Source organism: Symphalangus syndactylus, chromosome 5, assembly GCF_028878055.3.
Source record: "Symphalangus syndactylus isolate Jambi chromosome 5, NHGRI_mSymSyn1-v2.1_pri, whole genome shotgun sequence".
NCBI lineage: Eukaryota > Metazoa > Chordata > Mammalia > Primates > Hylobatidae > Symphalangus > Symphalangus syndactylus.
The window spans coordinates 97,602,922-97,625,321 of NC_072427.2; the positions used below are offsets into that span (position 1 = coordinate 97,602,922).

At 46.5% G+C, this 22,400-nt stretch overlaps 1 protein-coding gene across 1 annotated transcript; it reads left to right on the forward strand.

The window, feature by feature from the left end:
- TCP10L (t-complex 10 like) lies at positions 1 to 22,096 on the forward strand. The gene is made up of 10 exons (XM_063639357.1): positions 1 to 145; positions 1,322 to 1,466; positions 2,934 to 3,149; positions 6,523 to 6,660; positions 8,427 to 8,601; positions 9,027 to 9,137; positions 10,978 to 11,078; positions 12,262 to 12,375; positions 17,823 to 17,910; positions 18,733 to 22,096. The coding sequence occupies exons 2-10, from the start codon at positions 1,323 to 1,325 to the stop codon at positions 18,780 to 18,782; spliced, it is 1,137 nt and encodes a 378-aa protein (XP_063495427.1). The 5' UTR covers positions 1 to 145; position 1,322; the 3' UTR covers positions 18,783 to 22,096.
- Positions 22,097 to 22,400: the final 304 nt, after the last annotated feature.

The window sequence follows — 22,400 nt, forward strand, 5'->3', positions numbered from 1 at the left end:
CGTTCATGCCCCTTTAAGACTGAAAGTCCGTTGGAACTGTCTGCTGCTGTCTGGTCTCTGGATATGAGGCAGGAGGGCTTGGGGACAACTGTGGGGACATGGCCCAGATGATCCGATCCCGGCAGTAGTGACTGTCGGGGACCAGGTGAGGTGACGAGGTCTGGTAGTGGGGCTGAGGGAAAGGGTCTTCCCTGGACTGAGGGGGTCATGAGTTTGGGGCCGAGGACCCTGGGGTGTCCCCTCAGAGGAGCAGGAAAGAAGGAGCCTTCTCAGGGCTGTAAGGACCGCGACCCCAGCCCACTTCCGCAGAAACATTCCCAGTCCCCGCGGGGAAGGAATGGCAGTGATCCGGTTACTGGTAGGCCTTGCTCTAGACCTTCGATTCACTTCCATCAGGAGACTCTCTTTTAAACAGCATTTCTCCAATCACTGCAGTTAAACTGTTCCTTCTCACACAGTTAGAAGTTTATGAATAAACAGTCGGGGTTTCGTTGGGGGCCACTGGCTTCCTAAAACGGGCAAGGCAGGGGTGGAGGCAGCTTTCAGAGACAGCCCTGCAGGCTTGCAGGAAAGCTTTGCATTTTTCTCTTTCGTTTTTGTTTTCTAATTGCTGTGAGCTTCCTAGAACTGGCATAAATGCTGTACCTATAAAAAGGTGTTTCCTTTCCACGTCTTCACCATGAATTCACAAATGTCACCCTGATGGTTCAAGACACATAACACAGTGGAGGGTCTGCCTGTGCCCCTCCAGGTGGGTGCTGATTAAAGGGCTAAGTCCCTCAGTGTCACACGCGACCCTCCATTCACACCTGCTCACACTCCGAGACCATCCTGCTCACATCTGTTCACATCCATTCACATTCCGCTCATATCCCGCTCACACCCCACTCACATCCCACTCACACCGGCTCACACCCCACTCAGACCCCTCTTTGGATGACCAGAGTGTGTTAGGTGTCAGGCTGATCTTCTAAGAACTGAAGCGTTTTCCATGGAGGATGGTGGAGAGCCAGGTGTGGACAGCTCAGTCCCTCTGTCTGTGGATGGTGAGAGTGCATTAGGTGTCAGGCTGATCTTCTAGGATCTAAAGCATTTTCCACGGAGGATGGTGGAGAGCCAGGTGTGGACAGCTCAGTCCCTCCGTCTGTGGTGTCCTTTCACCTGGTCAGCTTCGGACTTGGGAATGTGCACATGACCCAGGGGGAGAAGAGCAGCTGCGGGTTCTGCCCACCCTTAGGTTGGGGCTGGGGCATTCAGCCCACACTGACAGGGTAGGAGTGCTGCATTCAAGAGTCCCCATAGCCCTTTCCTTCCCAACCAGGATGCTGGCGGGTCAATTCGAGGCCGGGGACCCCAAGGAGGGCACCCACCTAGAGGACCTGTGCCCAGGAGCTGGGGCTGTCACGGAGAAGGCAGCTGTGGCAGCCGAAGTTCTCATGGAGGACTGCAACGCCGGGGAGACTCCAGTGAGTTGAGCTCTGTGGGGACAGAGTTAGTCCCACCAGGCGGGACCCTGATTCCTGTCCCTGAGGGCTGTCATTGGACTTTCCCTTACTGGACCCCTGTAGGAATGCACCACCCCGGGACACTGATTCTGTACTTCCTCTCCAAGGGGCACGTGGCTCCTTCCCCCTCTGCAACCGTATCACTTGGTGGATGGGAGGCAGGACAAGGAGTTAAAGAAAATATTAACATTCCAGCTTTTCTCCTCTAATCCAGGAGAAGGCACCAGACTTTAAAAACCTCATTAAAGAAAATCAGAAAGTTGACATGCCTCACATCATCCCAGCAAGTTTCCTGATTTTTACCATCTTCCTCACTGGACCCTGTTGGACAGTGCTTGCTGTCATTAAAGTCCCACAGGTCCCTGTGGCCAGGGCCACCCAGTGCAGGACTGTACCTTTATCACGATCCCGCTTATTCTCAGAGCAAGGCTGGAGGCTCTATGATCCAGTGAAGGATCCCAGGGGAAGGCTAACATGTCAGGTTGAAAATGCAGTGGCTTCCATAATTTTTAAACTATTGACCATACATACATGCCAGTACAGCGTTTGAGACCAGCCTGGCTAACATGGCAAAACCCTGTCTCTACTAAAAATAGAAAAATTAGCCAGGTGTAGTGGCATGTGCCTGTAATCCCAACTACTCCGGATGCTGAGGCACCAGAGTTGCTTGAATCTGGGAAGTGGAGGTTGCAGTGAGCTGAGACTGTGCCACTGCACTCCAGCCTGGGTGACAGAGCAAGACACTGTCTCAAAAAAAAAAAAAAAAAAAAGGAAAAGAATGCCAGCCTCTTTTTGCTATAGTAGTGGTTTAACAAAAAAAAATCATAATTCACTAACCATCTTTATCTGGTTATATTATGTGGACTAACTCACAATAAACACTACTTAATAAGAATAAAGCTATGGCCAGACATGGTAGCTTATTCCTGTAATCCCAGCACTTTGGGAGGCCAAGGCAGGTGGATCGCTTGAGCCCAGGAGTTTGAGACCAGTCTGGGCAATATGGTGAACCCCCATCTCTAGTAAAAATACAAAAATTAGCAAAGTATGGTGGCACATGCCTGTAGTCCCAGCTATTTGGGAGGCTGAGACAGGAGGATCGCTTGAGCTCATCAAGTTGAAGCTTCAGTGAGCTGAGATCATGCCACTGCACTCCAGCCTGAGTGACTGAGTGAGACTCTGAAAAAAGAAAAGAAAAGAAAAGAAAGAAAGAAAGAAAAGAAAGAAAGAAAGACAGAAAGACAGAAAGACAGAAAGAAAGAAAAGAAAGAAAGAAAGAGGCTGTGGTAGTCCTGTTTATCTCATCGGGTATCTTTTATTCCAGAAATAGTATTGGTCTTACATCAGAGAGGGCTTGAGTATTTTGCAGATAAATGTGCCCGTTGTGACGTCTGAGAGGTTTTTCTGGTGTTCTCTTCCCAATAACAGCCATTACAGCAGCAGATCATCAGACTCCACCAAGAGCTTGGGAGACAGAATTCCCTGTGGGCTGATGTTCACGGAAAACTCCGGAGTCATTTGGATGCTTTGAGGGAGCAGAACATGGAGCTCCGAGAAAAGCTGAGAGCTCTGCAGCTGCAGCGGTGGAAAGCCAGGAAGAAATCTGCAGCGTCCCCACATGCGGGGCAAGAATCGCACACTCTGGTACCAAAAGCGCATTTATGTTTTTGTACCGTTTGCATTATGTAAAAATAGCGTCCCCATAAAGATGTGGGCTTTATTGCTGAGTGACGCGGTATCACTCACGCTCCGGGTGGTGGGAGGGGTTGCTATCTTTCCATCAACTCCATTTCCCATAAGTAATGATTAATAAGAACTGGATACATCAGGCCTCTCACCTGGCACTCCAGCAGACAGAAGCATTGCCGCCCCCAGGCCATGTGTCTCAAGTCTAGAATTCTAAGACATCTCATGATGTCTCAGGACGACAGCAGCAAACCCTTACTGTGGACTTTACATGGGCCAGGTACGGAGCTTTACGGTCTTACTCTCCATGACGACCCTATGAAATGGATGCTATTACTAACTCCATCGTGGCCACGGGCTGGAGAACGTAGAGCTGGGATTTGAACCCAGGGTGACTCCAGAGCCAGCTCCGTAGCCTGGTGTGCTTCTGTTCATCCTCTAGGACAGCTGTGTAGAATGCAATAGAGACCTGTTGAAACGGGAAAAGTTCCCTTGTCCCCCTCGCAGGGTGTGCGATGGGGGTGTGGCTTGCTTCTTTGGTTCCCCGCTGCTCAAACTTCTAGGGGAGCATACAGACGGGCAGGCTATGGGGCTTTGACCCCACGGCAGTGTCTAGGGGTGAATGTTTCCAGCTGAAGCCCCAGTGGGTGTGTGTTACAGGGCGGGAGCTCTTTCGGTTTACCCGTCTGTAGGCAGCTTGCATTTATCAGCTCAGTTAGACCCTCTGCCTTATCACAAGGACAGAGGGCTTTCTGTATCCTGGGTTCTTGCCTTGGTGTACCTGAAAAATCAGATCACACATGGGCTTGGAGGATGGGCGCAAGGTTTTTTATTGAGTGGTGATAGCTGTCAGCAGATGGGGGAGCCAGAAGGGAGATGGAGTGGGAAGGCAATTTTCCCCTTGGAGTTGGGCTGCCCAGCGACCGGGCTCTCCCCTGACCACCCCGAGCAAACTCCGTGTCATTCCGCCAGTCGATGGCCTGCTGGCATCTGCTGTGTCTGCTGGTGTGCTCTTCTGCCGTGTGTTCTTCTGGACATCCAGCCGCTTGGTCTCTGCCCGCTAGGGTCTTGGGGTTTTTATGGGCATAAGATGGGACTGTGGCAGGCCAGAGTGGTCTTGGGAAATGCAACATTTGGGCACAAAAGCAGAAATGCGTAGGTCCATGGGCACAGGCCTGGGGGTCAAGCCCTAGCCAGGGACCTGTTCTTCTCTACCCAGGACTTTCCTGCCCCCATCCTGTATCACTATCCTGCTCTATCCCAAACGAAGAACCAGCATTCTCATGCTGAAGTAGTCGGTGCCTCCCAGCACCTGCCTGCCTTTATAGAACACTGAGCTTTCGCGTTTGATCACATGGCTCAAAGAACCAGCCTAAGAGAGTGTGAATGTGGCCACTGTTATCACTGCCTCGTCTAGGTTCTGTTTCCTGCACATGGATCTAAACAACTTGAATCATTAAAATTATATATACAGGTAACAACACATGAAACCACGTGAACACCCTCCAAATGTAAGGGGGGATATTTCTTAGTGGATTAAGAAAAGTACTAACATTTCCTAGCTGCATTTATCGTGTGAACTTTTAAATCGGTACTTCCAGGACTTAGAATATTTCCGATACGGCACAGTGATTACAACACACACACACGGACGCACGCACACACACACACAGGCACCCACTGAATACATTCCAGAGGAGCCTGCTCTGTGGTCTGTTCTCCAAGCACAGCAAAAACAGCCACAGCCGGGCGCAGCGGCTCACACCTGTAATCCCAGCACTTTGGGAGGCCGAGGCGGGCGGATCATGAGGTCAGGAGATCGAGACCATCCTGGCTAACACGGTGAAACCCCATCTCTACTAAAAATACAAAAACATTAGCCAGGTGTGGTGGCGGGCACCTGTAGTCCCAGCTACTCGAGAGGCTGAGGCAGGAGAATGGTGTGAACCCGGGAGGCGGAGCTCGCAGCGAGCCGAGATGGCGCCACTGCACTCCAGCCTGGGGGACAGAGTGAGACTCCATCTGAAAAAAAAAAAAAAAAAAAAAAAAAAAACTGCCACAAGTTCCTCTACAAGAAATTACGGGAAATCTTAGAAGTTATTCCCACTCTTGGGGAGCTCTGAGAGAGCTTTGTTTCCATGGAGATGGCTTCTGCTGCTCAGAAAGAGAGTTTAGCCTCTCAGCACAGCAAAGCGCCTAGTCCTTCTGCGCAAGGAAGAGCAGAAGCTGGGCAGGCTGTTCCTCTGTCAGAGGAAGAGAGGGGGAAATTGCCACAAATACTGGCCGGGATTGTCCACCTTCTGTGGGGAGAACCCAAGAAGACCCACAGGGATTTTTTTCCCTGCATATATTGTATGCCAGTTCCTAAAAAACAGTATCTACTGCCCCATTTGGGTCACTGTATGTTGGGAGAAATGTAACCATAGCAATTACCCCAAGAGTCAATGGAGTCTTACTCAGTCTTCACAAGCCCTACAGTTTTGATCATTCTCTTATTTCGAGATTAGAGCTTGGTGAATTTCCAAATATTTTTCCATTCTGTGCATTGTACTGGTCACCATGGGGCTATTTATAAGAACAGGATCTACGCTCACAAGAGCATACCTGATTTGAAGAAACAGGATGGGATATGTGAATCCCACACTTTAAATATGCGAAGGTGTATCTGTGTGTAGTCGCCGTTTTAGGGACTGAATATCTAAAAGGCTGAGACGTGAGCACCCACGGAACGCGGGCACGGCTGTGTGGGTGAGCCACTCTGGATCTGATGTTAAGGGTTCGTTCATAGCAACCCTCTCCCCTTCTCACTCCCTTCTCCTCCTCAGAGGGGAGAACGGTGAATAATTTAACATTCCAGACCTAACATACCTCTCATCCCACCTGAAGGATCATGCTGTTCCAGGTCAGTCTACTGATAGCAGGGAAAGTTGGGAATTTGCATTTTGGATCTTCCACAAGTTGTAGAGACAACACTAGAAGTAGTATCACATTTTCTTCCTCCGTTAACACATTCCCTGTTGAAGACACAGGAGCTTAAAGGAAGATATGTTGGGTATTGTTTATTCTGTAGCCTTTGGGATCCCGTATCATTTTGAAACAAGGAACCACAATAAGAAACACAAAGCAAACATCGGCTCCACAAAGGTCCCTTCACAAACGCTTGGTGAGGGTTTCTGTTCTTATCAACATGTTAGGGGGAAACCCAGTCCAAGTCCCCCTACCTTGTACGCTAATTTTTTCTGGGACATTCCAATTATTCTTGATTGTATTAAAATTTGAATTTATTTTACGTTCGAAAATGTGAAAGATTTCCCTGCATTTTGTCTTTCAGGCATTGGAACCTGCTTTTGGAAAAGTTTCACCTCTGTCAGCTGATGAAGAGACAATGCCCAGATACGTTGGCTGCAAGAATCAGAGTGCCACTTTCCCGGGACAAAGATCGTCCTCTAACAATTCAGCTCCTCCAAAGGTGACCCTTTGTGCTTATCATCTGTAAAGAGAAGCAGAGGTTCTGTACAAAACACACACATCCCATCAGCTCCTTACCACACAATTTCACCTCCCTGGGTGAGCATGGTGCTCCCTGGAGTCCTGTGTTCTTCCAAGGACACGGCTACGTGCCTTTCAAACAAGATCCTAACCCTTAGCACTTCTCGCTGTAGAGCAGATTCCAAGTCCTCCCGGCTGCTTCCCTCTGAGCGCACTCACAGCAGCAAGTGTCTGGCTGGGGCCGAGTGGACTTGGGGGCTTTGTTTCCGTGGGTGCAGCCTGCGGAGGTGATGTGCGTGGCACTGTCTCCACGCGTGTGCGTCAGGGCTTGCAATCTCCCGCGCTCCCTGCTTCTGCGCTGCGGTTTGCACTTGCTGCTTGTCGGCGTGGACTCCTCTGAACAGCGGTGGCGCTGTTAGCTTGGGAGCCACAGTACAGGAAGCTATTTTGTCTCTTGTTGGGAATAGGCCCCCAGATCTGGCCATAAATTGGCCCCAAAACTGGCCACAAACAAAATCTCTGCAGCACTGTGACATGTTCGTGATGGCCATGATGCCCACGCTGAAGGTTGTGGGTTTACCAGAATGAGGGCAAGGAACACCTGGCCCACCCAGCGTGGAAAACCGCTTAAAGGCATTCTTAAACCACAAACAACAGCATGAGCGATCTGTGCCTTAAGGACACGTTTTTGCTGCAGATATCTAGCCAGAGCCCATCCCTTTTTTCGGCCCATCCCTTTGTTTCCTGTAAGGAATACTTTTAGTTAATCTATAATCTTTAGAAACAATCAATTTATCACTGGCTTGTTGTCAATAAATATGTGGGTAAATCTCTTTTCATGGCTCTCAGCTCTGAAGGCTGTGAGTCCCCTAATTTCCCACTCCACACACTATATTTCTGTGTGTGTGTGTTTAATTCCTCTAGCGCTGCTGGGTTAGGGTCTCCCCGACTGATCTCGGCAGTCTCTATCACATTTTCCTTTGTTAAAATTAGCTCCTCTTTAGCACATTCTGCCAGCCAGTGTGTCTCTTCCTGTCCCAGCTTTGTGTCACCCTCATACTCGGGAGGCAAATCTTGTGAGTCCTCAGCCAGCAACTGATACTGGGTTGATGTGGATGGAGAAGGCGCCCCCAATCCCTGAAGATGATTTATCCCCTCGTATTCTTTCCCAAAGCAACTGCTGAGCAGATAACACTTTATTCCCTGAAGGAAGATCAGAAATCTACTCCAAGCATTTGTCACAAGTAGGAAAATAGCCTTTTCAGATCCTATGAGTACAAAACATCGTAAGTCCCAGGATGGACTGCACAGGCCCAGCTTCCCGTGAGATGCGGACTTCTCTCATGCTCCCTCATTGACCTGAGTTAATCACAGGCATGCCGGGCAATGTACGAGAAAATAGATAACTGAATGGGTGGCTTATCCACACCTTGAAACCATCAATTTTTAAATAGTGCAAAAGGTAGAAAATTATTTTTATTATGCATTTTTGAATTGAGTTTCAAGCACTTTATTTCACTGTTGACTTTACAATATCAGCCATGTATTGGAATCCTGAATTTCACAAGAGCATGGGCTGTAAAATGGGGAATGAGAGACACTAAGTGTGGATACCTCATGTGTCCTTCTGTAGGAAGGGGGAGTAGAATCATCTACATTCTGTGATAGCTGGTGTGATGTGTTGCTTAACATTTTAAAATAATATAATTGTTACTAATGCAAAAATATTCCCACATTTATTTTCAGCCAATGAGTTTAAAGATAGAAAGAATTAACTCGTGGAAAACACCACCACAGGAAAATAGAGATAAAAGTCTTTCTGGGAGACGCCAAGACAGAAGAGCAACACCTACTGGAAGGCCGACTCCCTGTGCAGAGAGACAGGGGGTGTCTGAAGATGGAAAGGTGGCCTCGGACACCTGTGTCACTCTACACTAGCTGCATGGAAAATTCAGAGTCGGATAAAGTTCCACTTAGGTCTAATAAAAGTACTCAATTTGTTATTCAAAATAGACCTAGTAATTTATTAAACTAATTATGTTTCTATAGATAAAACCTTGAATTTCTTCAGACATGTCTCTAATGCTATAAAAGCAAACAACTTGGATTGGGTTTTATAAATCAATTGCTTTCCTGAGCTCTGCAGTTGGTATATTTCTGCAGAGTCTTTAAAAGAATTGACCTGCCTTGTAGTGTGGAGTGCAGGCCTGTCAGGTGAGCACTGGGGTCTTGCTGGAAATCGAGGATGGCTGAAGATGGCTTTGTGCTCCCAGCCTTTGGGCTCAAGGCATTGCCTGCTCCAGGGACCTTGTGACAAGGCCGGCCTCTAACTGTCGTTACCCCAAGCTGTGCATCCATCTTCCCGAAGTCTGCAAAACTCGAGGAGCAGAAAATCACCAGTGCAGGCTTCCCAGGCCTCCATGCTGCAGGAGCAGATGGCAGCAGCCAGAGGAGCTGGTGAGCAGGGCTGGGGACTCCTGTTTCTATGCTCCCCGGAAAATGTGGGGCTTTCTCGTGGATACGCTTGAGCAGAACATCTTACAAAGGCAAGGACATGTCCTTCACGGAGCTGCCTAATTTGTGGCCACTTTTTGTCTGATTCCCTCGTTGGATCCTCACCTGTGAGACTTGCCGACACCCCCAGCCCCCCACGCCACACACAGCCCATATGCCAGTCTCCAGGGGCCGTGACTGGAGGTTCCGAATCCTAGCGGTCACTTCCCTCTGAGCACACTCCCAGCAGAAGGCGTGTGGCTGGGGCTGGATTCACCTGGGTACTTTGTTCCCCTTTCTCCATTTGCCGGCCCGTGGCATTGCTGCCACCCTGATGGGGCACCCTCTCATCTGGCCCCTTCCTGGCCTCTTTCCCAAGCCCCAGTTCTGTCCATGCAGCTGTGGGTGCTTCCTGCATTGGAGGTCCCACCGGGAGGAGCCAAGAGTGCCCCTGGTTGAGTCAGGAAAGAATTCCATCTTCACGTCTCTGCCAGAATGACCACAGCAGCTTCATGACCCCTGCAGGAACCTATCTCGGTAAAGAAACGGAGCCTATGTGGTGGCCGAGCCTCAGGTGTGGCCGGGCTTCCAGTGTGGCCCTTTTGCACAGCACAGCCCAAGCCTGTGGGCACCACTCGCCCTGGGCTGCCTGGCACCTGGACTCCTTCCCATCCTTGGCCGAGGTCTGCCGAACCCGACACTGTCTTCCTCCCGAGTCTGCCCCCTGGGACTCCTGTCCCCCAGGCTGCTTCATGGCCTCTGCAGGGAGCTTCGTAGAGGTGAGGCTGGTGCCATCTGTCTGCTTCAGACCACCGCAGGCTCTGCGTGACCTCACAGTCCCCTCTGTGCTTCTCTGTGGGGCGGGGAAGCCCTTCCCCTCAGGTCTGCTCCAGCCTGGCTGCCTTGTTCCTGCTGTCCCCTCCCCTTCAGGCCCCCGGACAAGACTTCAGTGTACTTGCTGGTGCGGGACAGAATGGGGGACCTTGCCTCTCACACACACCTGCTAGTATCTCCGCAACCTCCAGGCATCATCTCAGCTGACAGTGACGCCATGCTGGGGAAGCTCCCCTGACTCCTGGCTCTCCTGGAAGCCTGTGGTGCTCCTTCACAATGGTCCATGGCCCTTCATAGGTCCCGTAAGCCAGTGTCACAGGGATCCAGCTTTTCTCTTCTGTGTCTGCCTGCCGCGGGACCATGAGCAGCTTCAGGGCCAAGACAGTGCCTTTCCACCCGTGAATCTCCTGATCCATCAGAATACTCAAAAGAGAGTGATGCCCAAGAAACACCGACTGAGTGTATTCATTAAAGAATTAATGTTCCTGGCCGGGCGCGGTGGCTCACGCTTGTAATCCCAGCACTTTGGGAGGCCGAGGCGGGCGGATCACGAGGTCAGGAGATCAAGACCACGGTGAAACCCCGTCTCTACTAAAAATACAAAAAAAATTTAGCCGGGCGTGGTGGCGGGCGCCTGTAGTCCCAGCTACTCGGAGAGGCTGAGGCAGGAGAATGGCGTGAACCCGGGAGGCGGAGCTTGCAGTGAGCCGAGGTGGCGCCACTGCACTCCAGCCTGGGTGACAGAGTGAGACTCCATCTCAAAAAAAAAAAAAAAAAAAAAAAAAGAATTAATGTTCCTTACAGGATCATTTGTTGTTGAACTGACCTGACATGTGTATAGTAATCTCATGAACAAGAGAGAATGTGTTCACACGTTCGCTTAAATTGAATTTAGCAATCGCATTAGGATAATGATATTTCCACAATGTATATACACTATCCTCTTAAATTTAACTTACTTGCTTTTTAGATGGAAGCTCATCAGCCTTAGAGAGTTCTGAAGGTGGATTTCTCAGCCACGTTCAACCTGATGAGTTCACCGTTTCTTCCCCAAACATTGCAGAGCTGCAGGTAGGTGGGCTGAGTGGCTTCTGCAAGGGTGGCCTGCCCCGTTCTCCTGAGGGAGACCTGAGAAGGTCACCTTTTCATCCTGGGGAAGTGAGATTCGGAGTGGGTGTCAAGAGATGGTTGCATCTTCTTGACAAGAACAGAAAATTAAGATGATTCCAAATGTCTCTTTATTTCCTGAGGTTCAGCCTTTCAAACAAATACTTTTTTTTTATAGATTTAAGTTGGTTGCATTTAGCACATAGTCAAACAAGATTAATATTTTTCATGGCTTAAGAGTTTCCCAAGTCAAAGTTTCATTTTTTATCATTTTGATTTACAGTTCTCGATTGACATTAATAGACTCGAAGGCAAGAACAGCAAACATACTTCTAAGCCCTAGCTAGAGGTCCACTTGTAACACGCTATATTTTACAAAAAAAGTCAATAAAATGAAACTATTTTCTCTGCAGCAGGAAATTTGGGCTGTGAACTTAGGTGTGATGTAAAGTAGGCACCTGGCGGGGAAGTCTGGGAACACAGGTCCCGCTTGTTTTCTGTTCTCCCGAGAAAAACCCACATTCTGTTCTGCCCTTTTCAACATCTTCAGTGGGGGGACGAGTGGGAACATTTTTCTTGGGATTTTATTTTGTTTGGGGATCCAGCTAATGGGTTTGCCTGGAAGCCTCAAGGCTAATGATCTGCATTTAGAAACAGTGCCGCAGTCATGGCAGGTGGTGTCTCTCTGTGTTATTTGTATCAGGTGTTGAATGTGACGGTTGTCACTGTGGCCACCCTGACCCCAGAGCAAACAGATAAGCGGGAGATAACCACTTTAATACAACACAAAACGTGGTCCAACGTCCTGGTGCTGACTGTCCGGGGCTCAGCCGTGCCCACTGACTTAGAGGCAGAGGCTGCAAAATGCCAGCGCGAGGTGCATTTCTCCCAGGTGAAGGACTGGGAACTCCACCTCGGTCCAGTCCTCTCTCCCACTAGCCTAGAGCCACAGTGTCTTGACAAGCTGTGACAAGCCCTCTCCCCATGCCCCCTTGCTGTGAAGGATGCCCATGGACAAGGTCAGCCCACTCCCACCTGCTGGGACGGTGCTTTTACCCCCCTGCAGGAAGGACTTTACTAGATTAAATCCAGGTTCAAAATGATAACACAAACTGCCTCCCAACATAGGTGTTTCTGGTGCTTACAGATTTACTATTATGCAAATGCTCAGACGACACACACGACCTACCCTGATGGTTTGGAAGTTGTGCAGTTTCTTAACAAGCAGACAGGTGAGGGACGTCACCAGGACCCCGCGTGGGTAGGTGCCTTTGCATGTGAATGTGTAGAGGTGTGGGGACTTGCAGGTTAGCAGATACTTGAGCCCTGGAGGCAAGTTCCCCACAGTAGCAGCTGTCTAGATAATTTGGGGCTTACCCTGCTTAATGCATGTTTTCCTGGTTCTTAGCCAAGAACTGTGAGCCTGTGGCTTCCGTGCCGGTGTGTAAGTGCACCCAGGTCTGGATGCCTCCATAAACGCCGTCGGACCTCCGTCTGGGGCTTGTGTTTCAGCTTTTCTGGGTGGGCCTGGCTATGTGGCTCGAGCAGCTACCAAGATAAATGGGTGTTATTTACTTGCACAGTGCGGTCAGCTCATTGTCTTAAAAGCCACCACATTCTTTCCCGAAGTCTCACCTGGACTCTAAAACGCCCTCCTCTGGGTAACCCCTGGGTCTCTTGGGAACTGGCCTGCACAGCAGGAGGTGAGCGGCGGGTAAGCCAGGGGACCTTTATCTGTATTTACAGCCACTCCCCATCGCTCCGTTAGGCCTGAGCTCCGCCTCCTTCAGATCGGTGGCAGCATTTGATTCTCATAGGAGTGCGAACCCTACTGTGAACTGCGCATGCGAGGAATCTAGGCTGTGCGCTCCTTGTGAGAATCTAATGCCTGATGATCGCTCACTGTCTCTCTTCACCCCTAGATGAGACCCTCTAGTTGTAGGCAAAAAAGCTCAGGGCGGTAGAGTGCAGTGGCTCACGCCTGTAATCCTAGCACTTTGGGAGGCCAAGGTGGGCAGATCACAAGGTGAGGAGTTCGTAACCAGCCTGGTCAACGTAGGGAAACCCTATCTCTTCTAAAAAAAAAAAATACAAAAAATTAGCTGGGCGTGGTGGAAGGTGCATGTAATCTTAGCTACTCAGGAGGCTGAGGCAGGAGAATTGTTTGAACCTGGGAGGTGGAGGTTGCAGTGAGCCGAGATCATGCCATTGCACTCCAGCCCAGGTTACAGTGTGAGATTTTGTCAAAAAAAAAAAAAAAAAAAAAAAAAACCTCAGGGCTCCTATTTGTTCTACACTGTGGTGAATTGTATAATTTATAATTATTTCATTACAGTATAATAATAATAAAGTGCACGGCAAATTTAATGAACTTAAATCATCCAAGCCCCCACAACCCACACCCATGCCAGTCCGTGGAAAAATTGTCTTCCATGAAACTGGTCCCTAGTGCCAAAAAGGCTGGGGACCACTGCATTAGGTAATGAGAGAACTGTGTTAAAAATATCCCAGTTTGGGCCAGGCACGGTGGCTCAGTCCTATAATCCCAGCACTTTGGGAGGCCGAGGTGGGCAGATCACCTGAAGTCAGGAGTTCGAGGTCAGCCTGGCCAACATGGTGAAACTCCATCTCTACTAAAAATACAAAAATTAGCCGGATGCGGTGGAGTGTGCCTATAATCCCAGCTACTTAGGAGGCTGAGTTTGGACAATCACTTGAACCCAGAAGGCGGAGATTGCAGTGATCTGAGATCGTACCACTGCACTCCAGCCTGGGTGACAGAGCAAGACTCAATCTCAAAAAAAAAAAAAAAAAAAAAAAAATCCTAGTTCGGTTATGAATTTACTAATATCTATTTGTAATTTTTCTCTTTCTTATGAATTGGTTTCTTTTTAAAAATCCTTAACCAGTGACACCTATTTTTATATCTTTAACGCTTTCTGCTTTAAGTCTACTAAATCTAATAGGTATAGCAGCTTTCTTTTAGTTAGTTAATATATGCCTGTTTCTATTCTTTCTCTTTTGCTATTTCTAAATCTTTATCTTTTTTTTTTTTTTTTTTTTTTTGAGACAGAGTCTTGCTCTGTCACCCAGGCTGGAGTGCAGTGGCGCCATCTCGGCTCACTGCAAGCTCCTCCTCCAGGGTTCACGCCATTCTCCTGCCTCAGCCTCTGCGAGTAGCTGGGACTACAGGCGCCCGCCACCACGCCCGGCTAATTTTTTGTATTTTTGGTAGAGATGGGGTTTCACCGTGGTCTCGATCTCCTGACCTCATTATCCGCCCGCCTCGGCCTCCCAAAGTGCTGGGATTACAAGCGTGAGCCACCGCGCCTGGCCTCTAAATCTTTATCTTTAAATATGATCTTATAAGAAACAGACATTAAGAAAAGTATATAATCTGAAAATAACTTTCCTTTTAACCTGAGGTTTTATTTCATAAACTGAAAATGTATCAGTACCCTTACTGTCCTCTACAACCAACTCAGGAGTCTTCTAGTTCTGATTCTCCTCCCCGATCTCTCATGTCATTGTGTTGGCTTCTGCCAGGATTTTTACTTTAAGTTGTCTTTACCCTCAGTATTAGTTATGATTATTACTGTGGTGTTTATGTAGCCAGTGTTTACTTTAAACTTTTTAAATTTATGCAGAATTTGGGGCGCTTCTTTCTCGTTTCTTGGGCACAATTTCCTTCTACTTGACAAGCATGAAGAGATGGGGGCAATCAACCCTTTAAATTTTGGCTCATCCGAAAATGTCCTTTGTTTTGCCTTGTTCATGAGTGATCATTCATCCTGATGCCCCTTCTGACCCCTCATCCCGTAGCTATTCAATGATCACCGTGTAGCAGGCATTGTTTTAGGGCTAGGGAATCAGCAATGAACAAATTTGTAAAAAGTTCTTATTTCATAACATTTTATTGGAGGGAAGCACTTTTATGTTATGGACATGGTTTATTTCCTTAAACCTCATGAACCAATCTCTGCTACTTTCAAACTTTTCTTCTGTAGCTTTCTCACTCCTCTCAGCCTTTGTGGAACTGAGGAGAGTTGGGGCCTGCTCTGGAGTAGGCTTTGGACTGAGGGAATGTTGTGGCTGGTTTGATCTATCTAGACCACTGTAATAAGGCTGTTTCGCTTTCTTGTCATTGATGTGTTCACTGGAGCAGCACTTTTAATTTCCTATAGGAGGTTTTTCTTTGCATTCACGACAGGGCTAACTCCTGGGTGCAAAAGGTCTTGCTTTCAGCCTATCTCAACTTGGAACAGGCTTTCCCCACTACGCTTAATCATCTCTAGCTTTCGATTTAAAGTGAGAGATGTGTGTCTCTTCCTTTTACTTGAACACTTAGAGGCCGTTGTAGGTTATTAATGGTGTAATTCCACAATTGTGTCTCAGGAACAGGGAGGCCTGAGGGGAGGGAGAGAGATGGGGGGCAGCTGGTCATTGGAGCACTCGGAACACACGTGACATTTATTACGTTTTCTGTCTTACGTGGGTGCGGTCGTTGGTTCCCTAAAACAATTACAAAGTAAAATCAAAGATCACTGATCACAGATCACCGTGACGGATATAATGATAATGAAAAAATTCGAAATATTACAAGAATTACCAAAATGTGACACAGAGATATGAAGTGAACACAAGCTGTTGGAAAAATGGCACCCATAGAGGTGCCCCAACAGAGTTGCCACAAACTTTCAATTTGTAAAAAAAGTGCAGTATCTGCGAGGCACAATAGAGCAAGGCGCAATAAAACGAGGTCCACCTGTGCGCGCAACGCCCTCACAGGCAGGCTGTAAACACAACGTAGGAACATCATGAAAAGGCCCGTTCTGAGCACTGGGCTACAGAGGGCGCTGTTCGGTAAACAGGTCATTTCGCTGTACAAAGCCGCTCACAGTGGATATCTGAAGTAACGCGCTCAGATTTTAACTTTTCAACGTGTGCCGTGCCACAAACTGGGTCTCTGAAAACCGCGGAAGTTTATTCCTCCCTGGACCAGGTGCGCTGCGCCCTCAGGGAGCTGAGCGGTCCCCGTGAGGCCCCTTCACTGCCTGCACAGTTCAGCTGTGCCGTCCCCAGCGCAGCAGTCCCTGGACCTGGTGTGCAGAGGAATCGTGGTAAGAAATGTGCACACATCGCCCAGACAGACGGTCCCGCGAGTCTGTCCAACAGAAAAGAGGAAGGCGAGGCGGAGTCCTGAAGGCGAGGCTTGCAGAGGCGGGAGAATCAGGCAGAAGGCCACGGGCCTGCGGGGCTCCCGGCAGCGACGGGGGCGGCGCCCTCAACACGCTGGCGCCCTAGGAAGGCCGAGTCTGTGTTCGCGCTGCCTCTGGTGTGTGGCAACTGCTTGCCCTTACCTGTGGGGCAGAGTTGGCTGGAGCCACTGCCTGAAGAAACGCGGCTCTGTCCTCCGCTCCGGGGAGTGGAATGTGGCCAGTGGATGTGAGTTCCTTCCGTTGCCTTCCGCAGCCCACAGCTAAGTCACTCTGATGAGCATCTCGCAGGCCTGCGCGTCTGCTTGTCGTTGCCTTCTAGGCGGTTCTGATTTTGACACCCCTTTCCTCCTCTGCTTGTGCCCTCGAATCCTACATTAGGGAAATGGGGATCCTGTTTTGAAACAAAATGAGAATCATAACCTTCAACTTCAGAAAACTTCTAAGTCAGTAGAACCTGTAAGGAAATACAACAACATTCTATCTTCTATAGATTGACAGTATTCAAAGATGCTGTAAAATAATGTAATTGTGTGAAAAGAAAAGAAAAAAATAATGGCAATAAGAAAAACGTTCTCAATTTTACTATTAAAAATTTAGTAATAGGAAACTTTATTCACAGAAATTCATATAGAAAACCAACGTGAATAATAGATAAAGTTCAGTTGTTTGTCAACTTGCGACACCCACCACCTCCCAGGTGGACCCTGAGGAGATGGTGGGTGATAAAATCTAATCTTCATCAAGGATGTTGGATAACCAGTAAAAAGCAGCTATATGTTAATAAGGCTGTATTGCCTGTCCTTCTTTCCAACTGCACTTTAATTAGATATTTGCATTTTGCCTTTATGAAAATATAGGCAAATGTTTTTTCCTATATTTTCCTTGATGAAACATGTCTTTCTTTCTCATTATTCCGTTTATTTCATTTAAGATGTATACTCGTACTGAGCTGAGATCTCTGAACTGTTCCTCTTAGTAAACAAACCTTCCACTTCTTTTAGTTCATTAAATCTATTTTAATCTTTCCTTGACAGTGATTTTATAAACAATGGTTGTTTATTGGAGAAAATAATATCTGGACTAGAAGTGTCAATGAGATTAGTTTTACAAACTATCAAGTCAGTTATCTAACTTGCTAAGTGCTGTCCAAGTTAGATAACTAGATAACTAGTAATTTAATAATACTACAGAAACATCATGTTGTCCACCTTTATAAAAAATTATTCCAAATAATTATGTCATTTGTTTTAATTTGAAGAATACATAGTACAGACAGTTAAGTTAATGATTAAACTCTTGGAAGCTGACAATTCAGAATGAGCAGTGTGATAATGTAAGATTAATTTTTCAAATATTTTAAAGTTTCTATTAAATATTTAAAAATTATACACCAGCTGGGTCTTAAGATGGCCAACTCAATGCTGCTGGGAAGTGTGGCTCCCACGGAGAGAGGCTGAGATTTTGACTAAATCAACATTAATTTGAACAGATCTTTGTAAAGAAGATGCTGAATGTGGATGTAGAAAAGATGCAGACCCTGAGGCCGAAGAGGGAAGAAGCTGGAAACTCCGTGCAGGGTAAGTGAATGCTAAGGCTGCTTCCTGGCCTCAAGCGGTGTCTGAGGAGGAGGTAAGTGAAGGGACTTGGAGACAGGAGACCTCACACCCGCCACGGACATTTGAGCTGGTAGGTGGATGTCTTCAGAGATTAGACAGAGACAGAGCTGCCACAGGCATGGCGCCAGGAACCTTTGTGCTAGGGACAGCTTTGGAGGAGCCTAACCCCACCAAGGGCTGCCTATCTCCCTTTGACAGGCTCTGGCCCTAGCCACTGGGGAGAAAGCAGGGCCACTTTCCCTGTGGGACTGGGGTACATCTGTCTCACAGGCCACCTGCCTGCCAGCCCCTCCCAAGGCTCGTGCCTGGCCACCCTGCAGAAGCCTGTACACAACATAGCTCCACTGCCCAGCCTGGGTGCTTTGTGCCGCCTAAGTGCATTCTGGAAGCCTGAGAGCCCTTCAGATCCTATAGTGCACCTGGGACCCAGTCCCAAGGGTCTGGAGGAGGGAGCTGCAGGCAGGTGCTCTGCACTCAAATTGGGGAGGACCCCACACTCCCAGAAAACTGAGAAGGGTGAATTGCACTGGTTCACAGGTTGGCCTAGAACCTAGATGTGCCTCCGCTCCACAGGGCAGGTCCAGTAAAGATGTGGCCTATCTCCCTACTGGACCTCTGTCCAAGGGAGCCCTGAGGCTGAAACATCAAATTAAAAAATAAATAAATAAATAAATAAATAAATAATTGGAATTGCTGGTGAAGTGCCAGCGATCAGAGGTGGCTCCCCCAATCCCCAGGAGTGGACCTGGTGAGGGGGTCACCTCTCTCCCCCTTGTACCACAGAGCATAGCTGCAAATCCAAGGATACACAAAGGAGCCATGCTGCCAAGTAAGAGCCGGTCTTCCATCCATTGCTCTCAAACACTATCTACTGGATCGCAGCCCAAACTACAACAACGACAAAAGTCACTCTGCTAATTCTCCCTGCTGATAAACCAAGGGCAAGAATTCAACAACAAAGACCCTGTACAGAGCCTTAGCCCTCTGAAAACTTCCAGATACAAAGCCAACTGACTATACTAGATTACCATCACAGTTAAAGGAACCCAGCCTTCTCAGATGGGAAAAAAATCAGAATAAGAACTCTGGCAATTCAAAAAGCCAGAGTGTCCCCTTACCTCCAAACAGGCCCACTAGGTTCCCAGTAATGGTTAATCAGTCTGAAATGTCTGAAATGGCAGACATAGAATTCAGAATCTGGATGGCTAGGAAGCTTATCAAGACCAGGAGAATCTTGAAACTCAATCCAAGGATGCAAAGCAATTCAGTAAAATGATTCAAGAGTTTTAAGAAGCCGTTTTAAGAAAGACCCAAATTGAACTTCTTGAACTGAAAAATTCGCAACGAGAATTTCAAAATACAAGCAGAACTATTAACAGCAGAATAGACCAAGCAGTGAAAAGAACCTCAGGGCTTGAAGACAGGTAATTGAGTCAACTCAGTCAGGCAAAAATAAAGAGAAAAAATAAAGAAAAATGAACAAAACCTCTGAGAAATATGCAATTATGCAAAGAAACCAAATCTATGACTCATTGGCATTCTTGAGAGAAAGAGAAATAATAAGCAACTTGGAAAGTATATTTGAGGACGTAGTCCATGAAAATTTCCCTAATCTCATTAGAGAAGTTGACCTGCAAATCCAAGAAATATAGAGGACCCTAGCCAGATACTATAAAAGACATCCATCCCCAAGGCACATGGTCATCAGATTCACTAAAGTCAACACAAAAGAAAACATCTTAAAGGCAGCAAGAAAGATGGGGAATGTAACTTACAAAGGGAACCCATCAGGCTAACAGCAGACCTTTCGGCAGAAACCTTATAAGCCAGAAGAGATTCGGAGCCTATTTTTAGCATCTTAAAGAAAAAAAATTCTAACCAAGAATTTCATATACTGCCAAACTAAGCTTCTTAAGTGAAGATGAAATAAAATCCGTCTCAGAAAAGCAAATTCTGAGGGAATATATTTAAACTAGACCAGACTTCCAAGACATCCCCCAAAGTAGACCTGGTGAGGGAGTCCTCAGATCCTCAGGTCCCTGGTGAGGGGGACCTGGTGAGGGAGTGCTAAACATAGAATTGAAAGAGCCTGCAACCACAAAAGACACTTCAGACCATAGCCCACAAGCACTATAAAGCAACTGCATAATTAAGTCTACATAACAGCCAGCTAACAACACAATGACAAAATTAAAATCATTCATATCAATAGTAACCTTGAATATAAATGGGCTTAATGCCCACTTAAAAGTCACAGAGTGGAAAGCCTGATAAAAAGACAAGCCCCAAATGTCAGTTTTCTTCAAGAAATCCATGTCACATATAATAACACCCACAGGCTCAAAGTAAAAGAATGGAGAAAATTCTACCATGCAAACTGAAAGGAAAAAAGAGCAGGAGTCACTATACTTATATCAGATAAAACAGACTTTAAATCAAAAATCAAGAAGGACAATAAAAGGCATTACATAATGATAAAGGGTACAATCCAACAAGAAGCCTTAACTATTCTAAATATATATGCACCCAACATTGGAGCACCCAGATTCATAAAAAAAGTTCTTCTTGGCCAACGAAAAACCTTAGACAAACACAAAATACTAGTGGGAGGCTTAAACATCCTACTGACAGTGTTAGATCATCAGGGCAGAAAGTTAACAATGAAACTCCGGATTTAAACTTGACACTTGACCAACTGGACCTCAGACAGCTACAGGACACTACACCCAACAACCAAAAAATATACATTTTTCTTGTCTGCACACAGAATATATTCTAAGATCAACCACATACTTGATCATAAATAGTCTCAATAAATTCAAAATGATCAAAGTCATACCAAAGCACATTCTTGAATCACAGTACAATAATAGTAGAAATCAATATCAAGATCTCCTCAAACTATACAAATACATAAAATTAAATAACTTGCTCCTGCATAACTCCTGGGTCAACATCAAAATTGAGGCAGAAATCAAAAAAATTATTTGAAATTAATGAAAATAGGGACACAACTTACCAAAATCTGTGGATGCAGCCAAGGCAGTGTTAAGAGGAAAGTTTATAGCCCTAAATGTCTTCATCAAGAAGTTAAAAAAAATCTCAAATTAACAATCTATCTTTGGAAAGGAAGAAACTAGGTCAACTGAGGGAAAGGAACTAGGGGGGAGAAAATCCCAAAACTAGCAGAAGAAAAACCACTGAAATTAGAGAAGAACTTAATGTAAATTGATATGTAAAAATACATACAAAAGATCAATAAAACCAAGACTTGGTTTTTCAAATAAATAAATAAAATTGATAGGCTACTAGCTAGTTTAACAAAGAAAAAGAAAGAGAAGATCCAAGAAAGCACAATCAGAAATGAAAAAGGTGTTTTTTATCAGTATCATAACTGATCCCACAGAAATACAAAAGACCTTCAGAAACTATTATGAATAACTCTAAGCACACAAATTAGAAAATCTAGAGGAAATGGCTACTTTCCTGTAAGCACACAATTTTCCAAGATTGAATCAGGAAAAGACTGTTAACCTGAATAGACCAATATTAGCTTCTGAAATGGAATCAGTAATGAAAAACCTACCAACCAAAAAAAGCCCTGGACCAGTTGGTTTCCCAGCTGAATTCTACCAGACCGAAAGCAATCCAACACAAAACTACATGACTCAGAAAATATTGTATAAATTGTAGTTTATCGTAGAATTGTTTAAGGGCTCAAATCCCTAGAGATTCTCATTCTGTTTCCTCTAATTACCCCTCCTTCCTCACCTGCATTTACAGAGAACACACATTGGGCAAAATATGTGTCTGTCCTACTGGGAAAGTTTATCAACTCTACCTCATAGAACTGAGAACAAATGCGGGGAGAGCTAATGTTTTACCAAGATGAACTTAACCAAACAAAGAGATAGAAATCAAATTCAAAGCCAAGAGCCTTACATATAGATAAAAATGGAGGAATGAGAACATAGCATTTATCCAGGAATCATGAGTTAATCATGTTACCAGGCTTTAGGGCAAGGGACTGGGTGAACAGTCAATGTAATATTACATGCATAATTCTTTGAAAATGTCAAGGAATAGGCCGGGGGCAGTGGCTCACGCCTGTAATCCCAGCACTTTGGGAGGCAGAGGCAGGCGGATCACGAGCTCAGGAGATCGAGACCATCCTGGCCAACATAGTGAAACCCCGTCTCTACTAAAAATACAAAAAAAAAAAAAAAAAAAAAATTAGCTGGGTGAGGTGGCGGGCGCCTGTAGTCCCAGCTACTCAGGAGGCTGAGACAGGAGAATGGCGTGAACCCAGGAGGCGGAGGTTGCAGTGAGGTGAGATCACGCCACTGCACTCCAGCCTGGGTGACAGAGCGAGACTCTGTCTCAAAAAAAAAAAAAAAAGAAAATGTCAGGGAAAAATATTTCCCATGGATTTTTAACTGCTTGAATTCAGA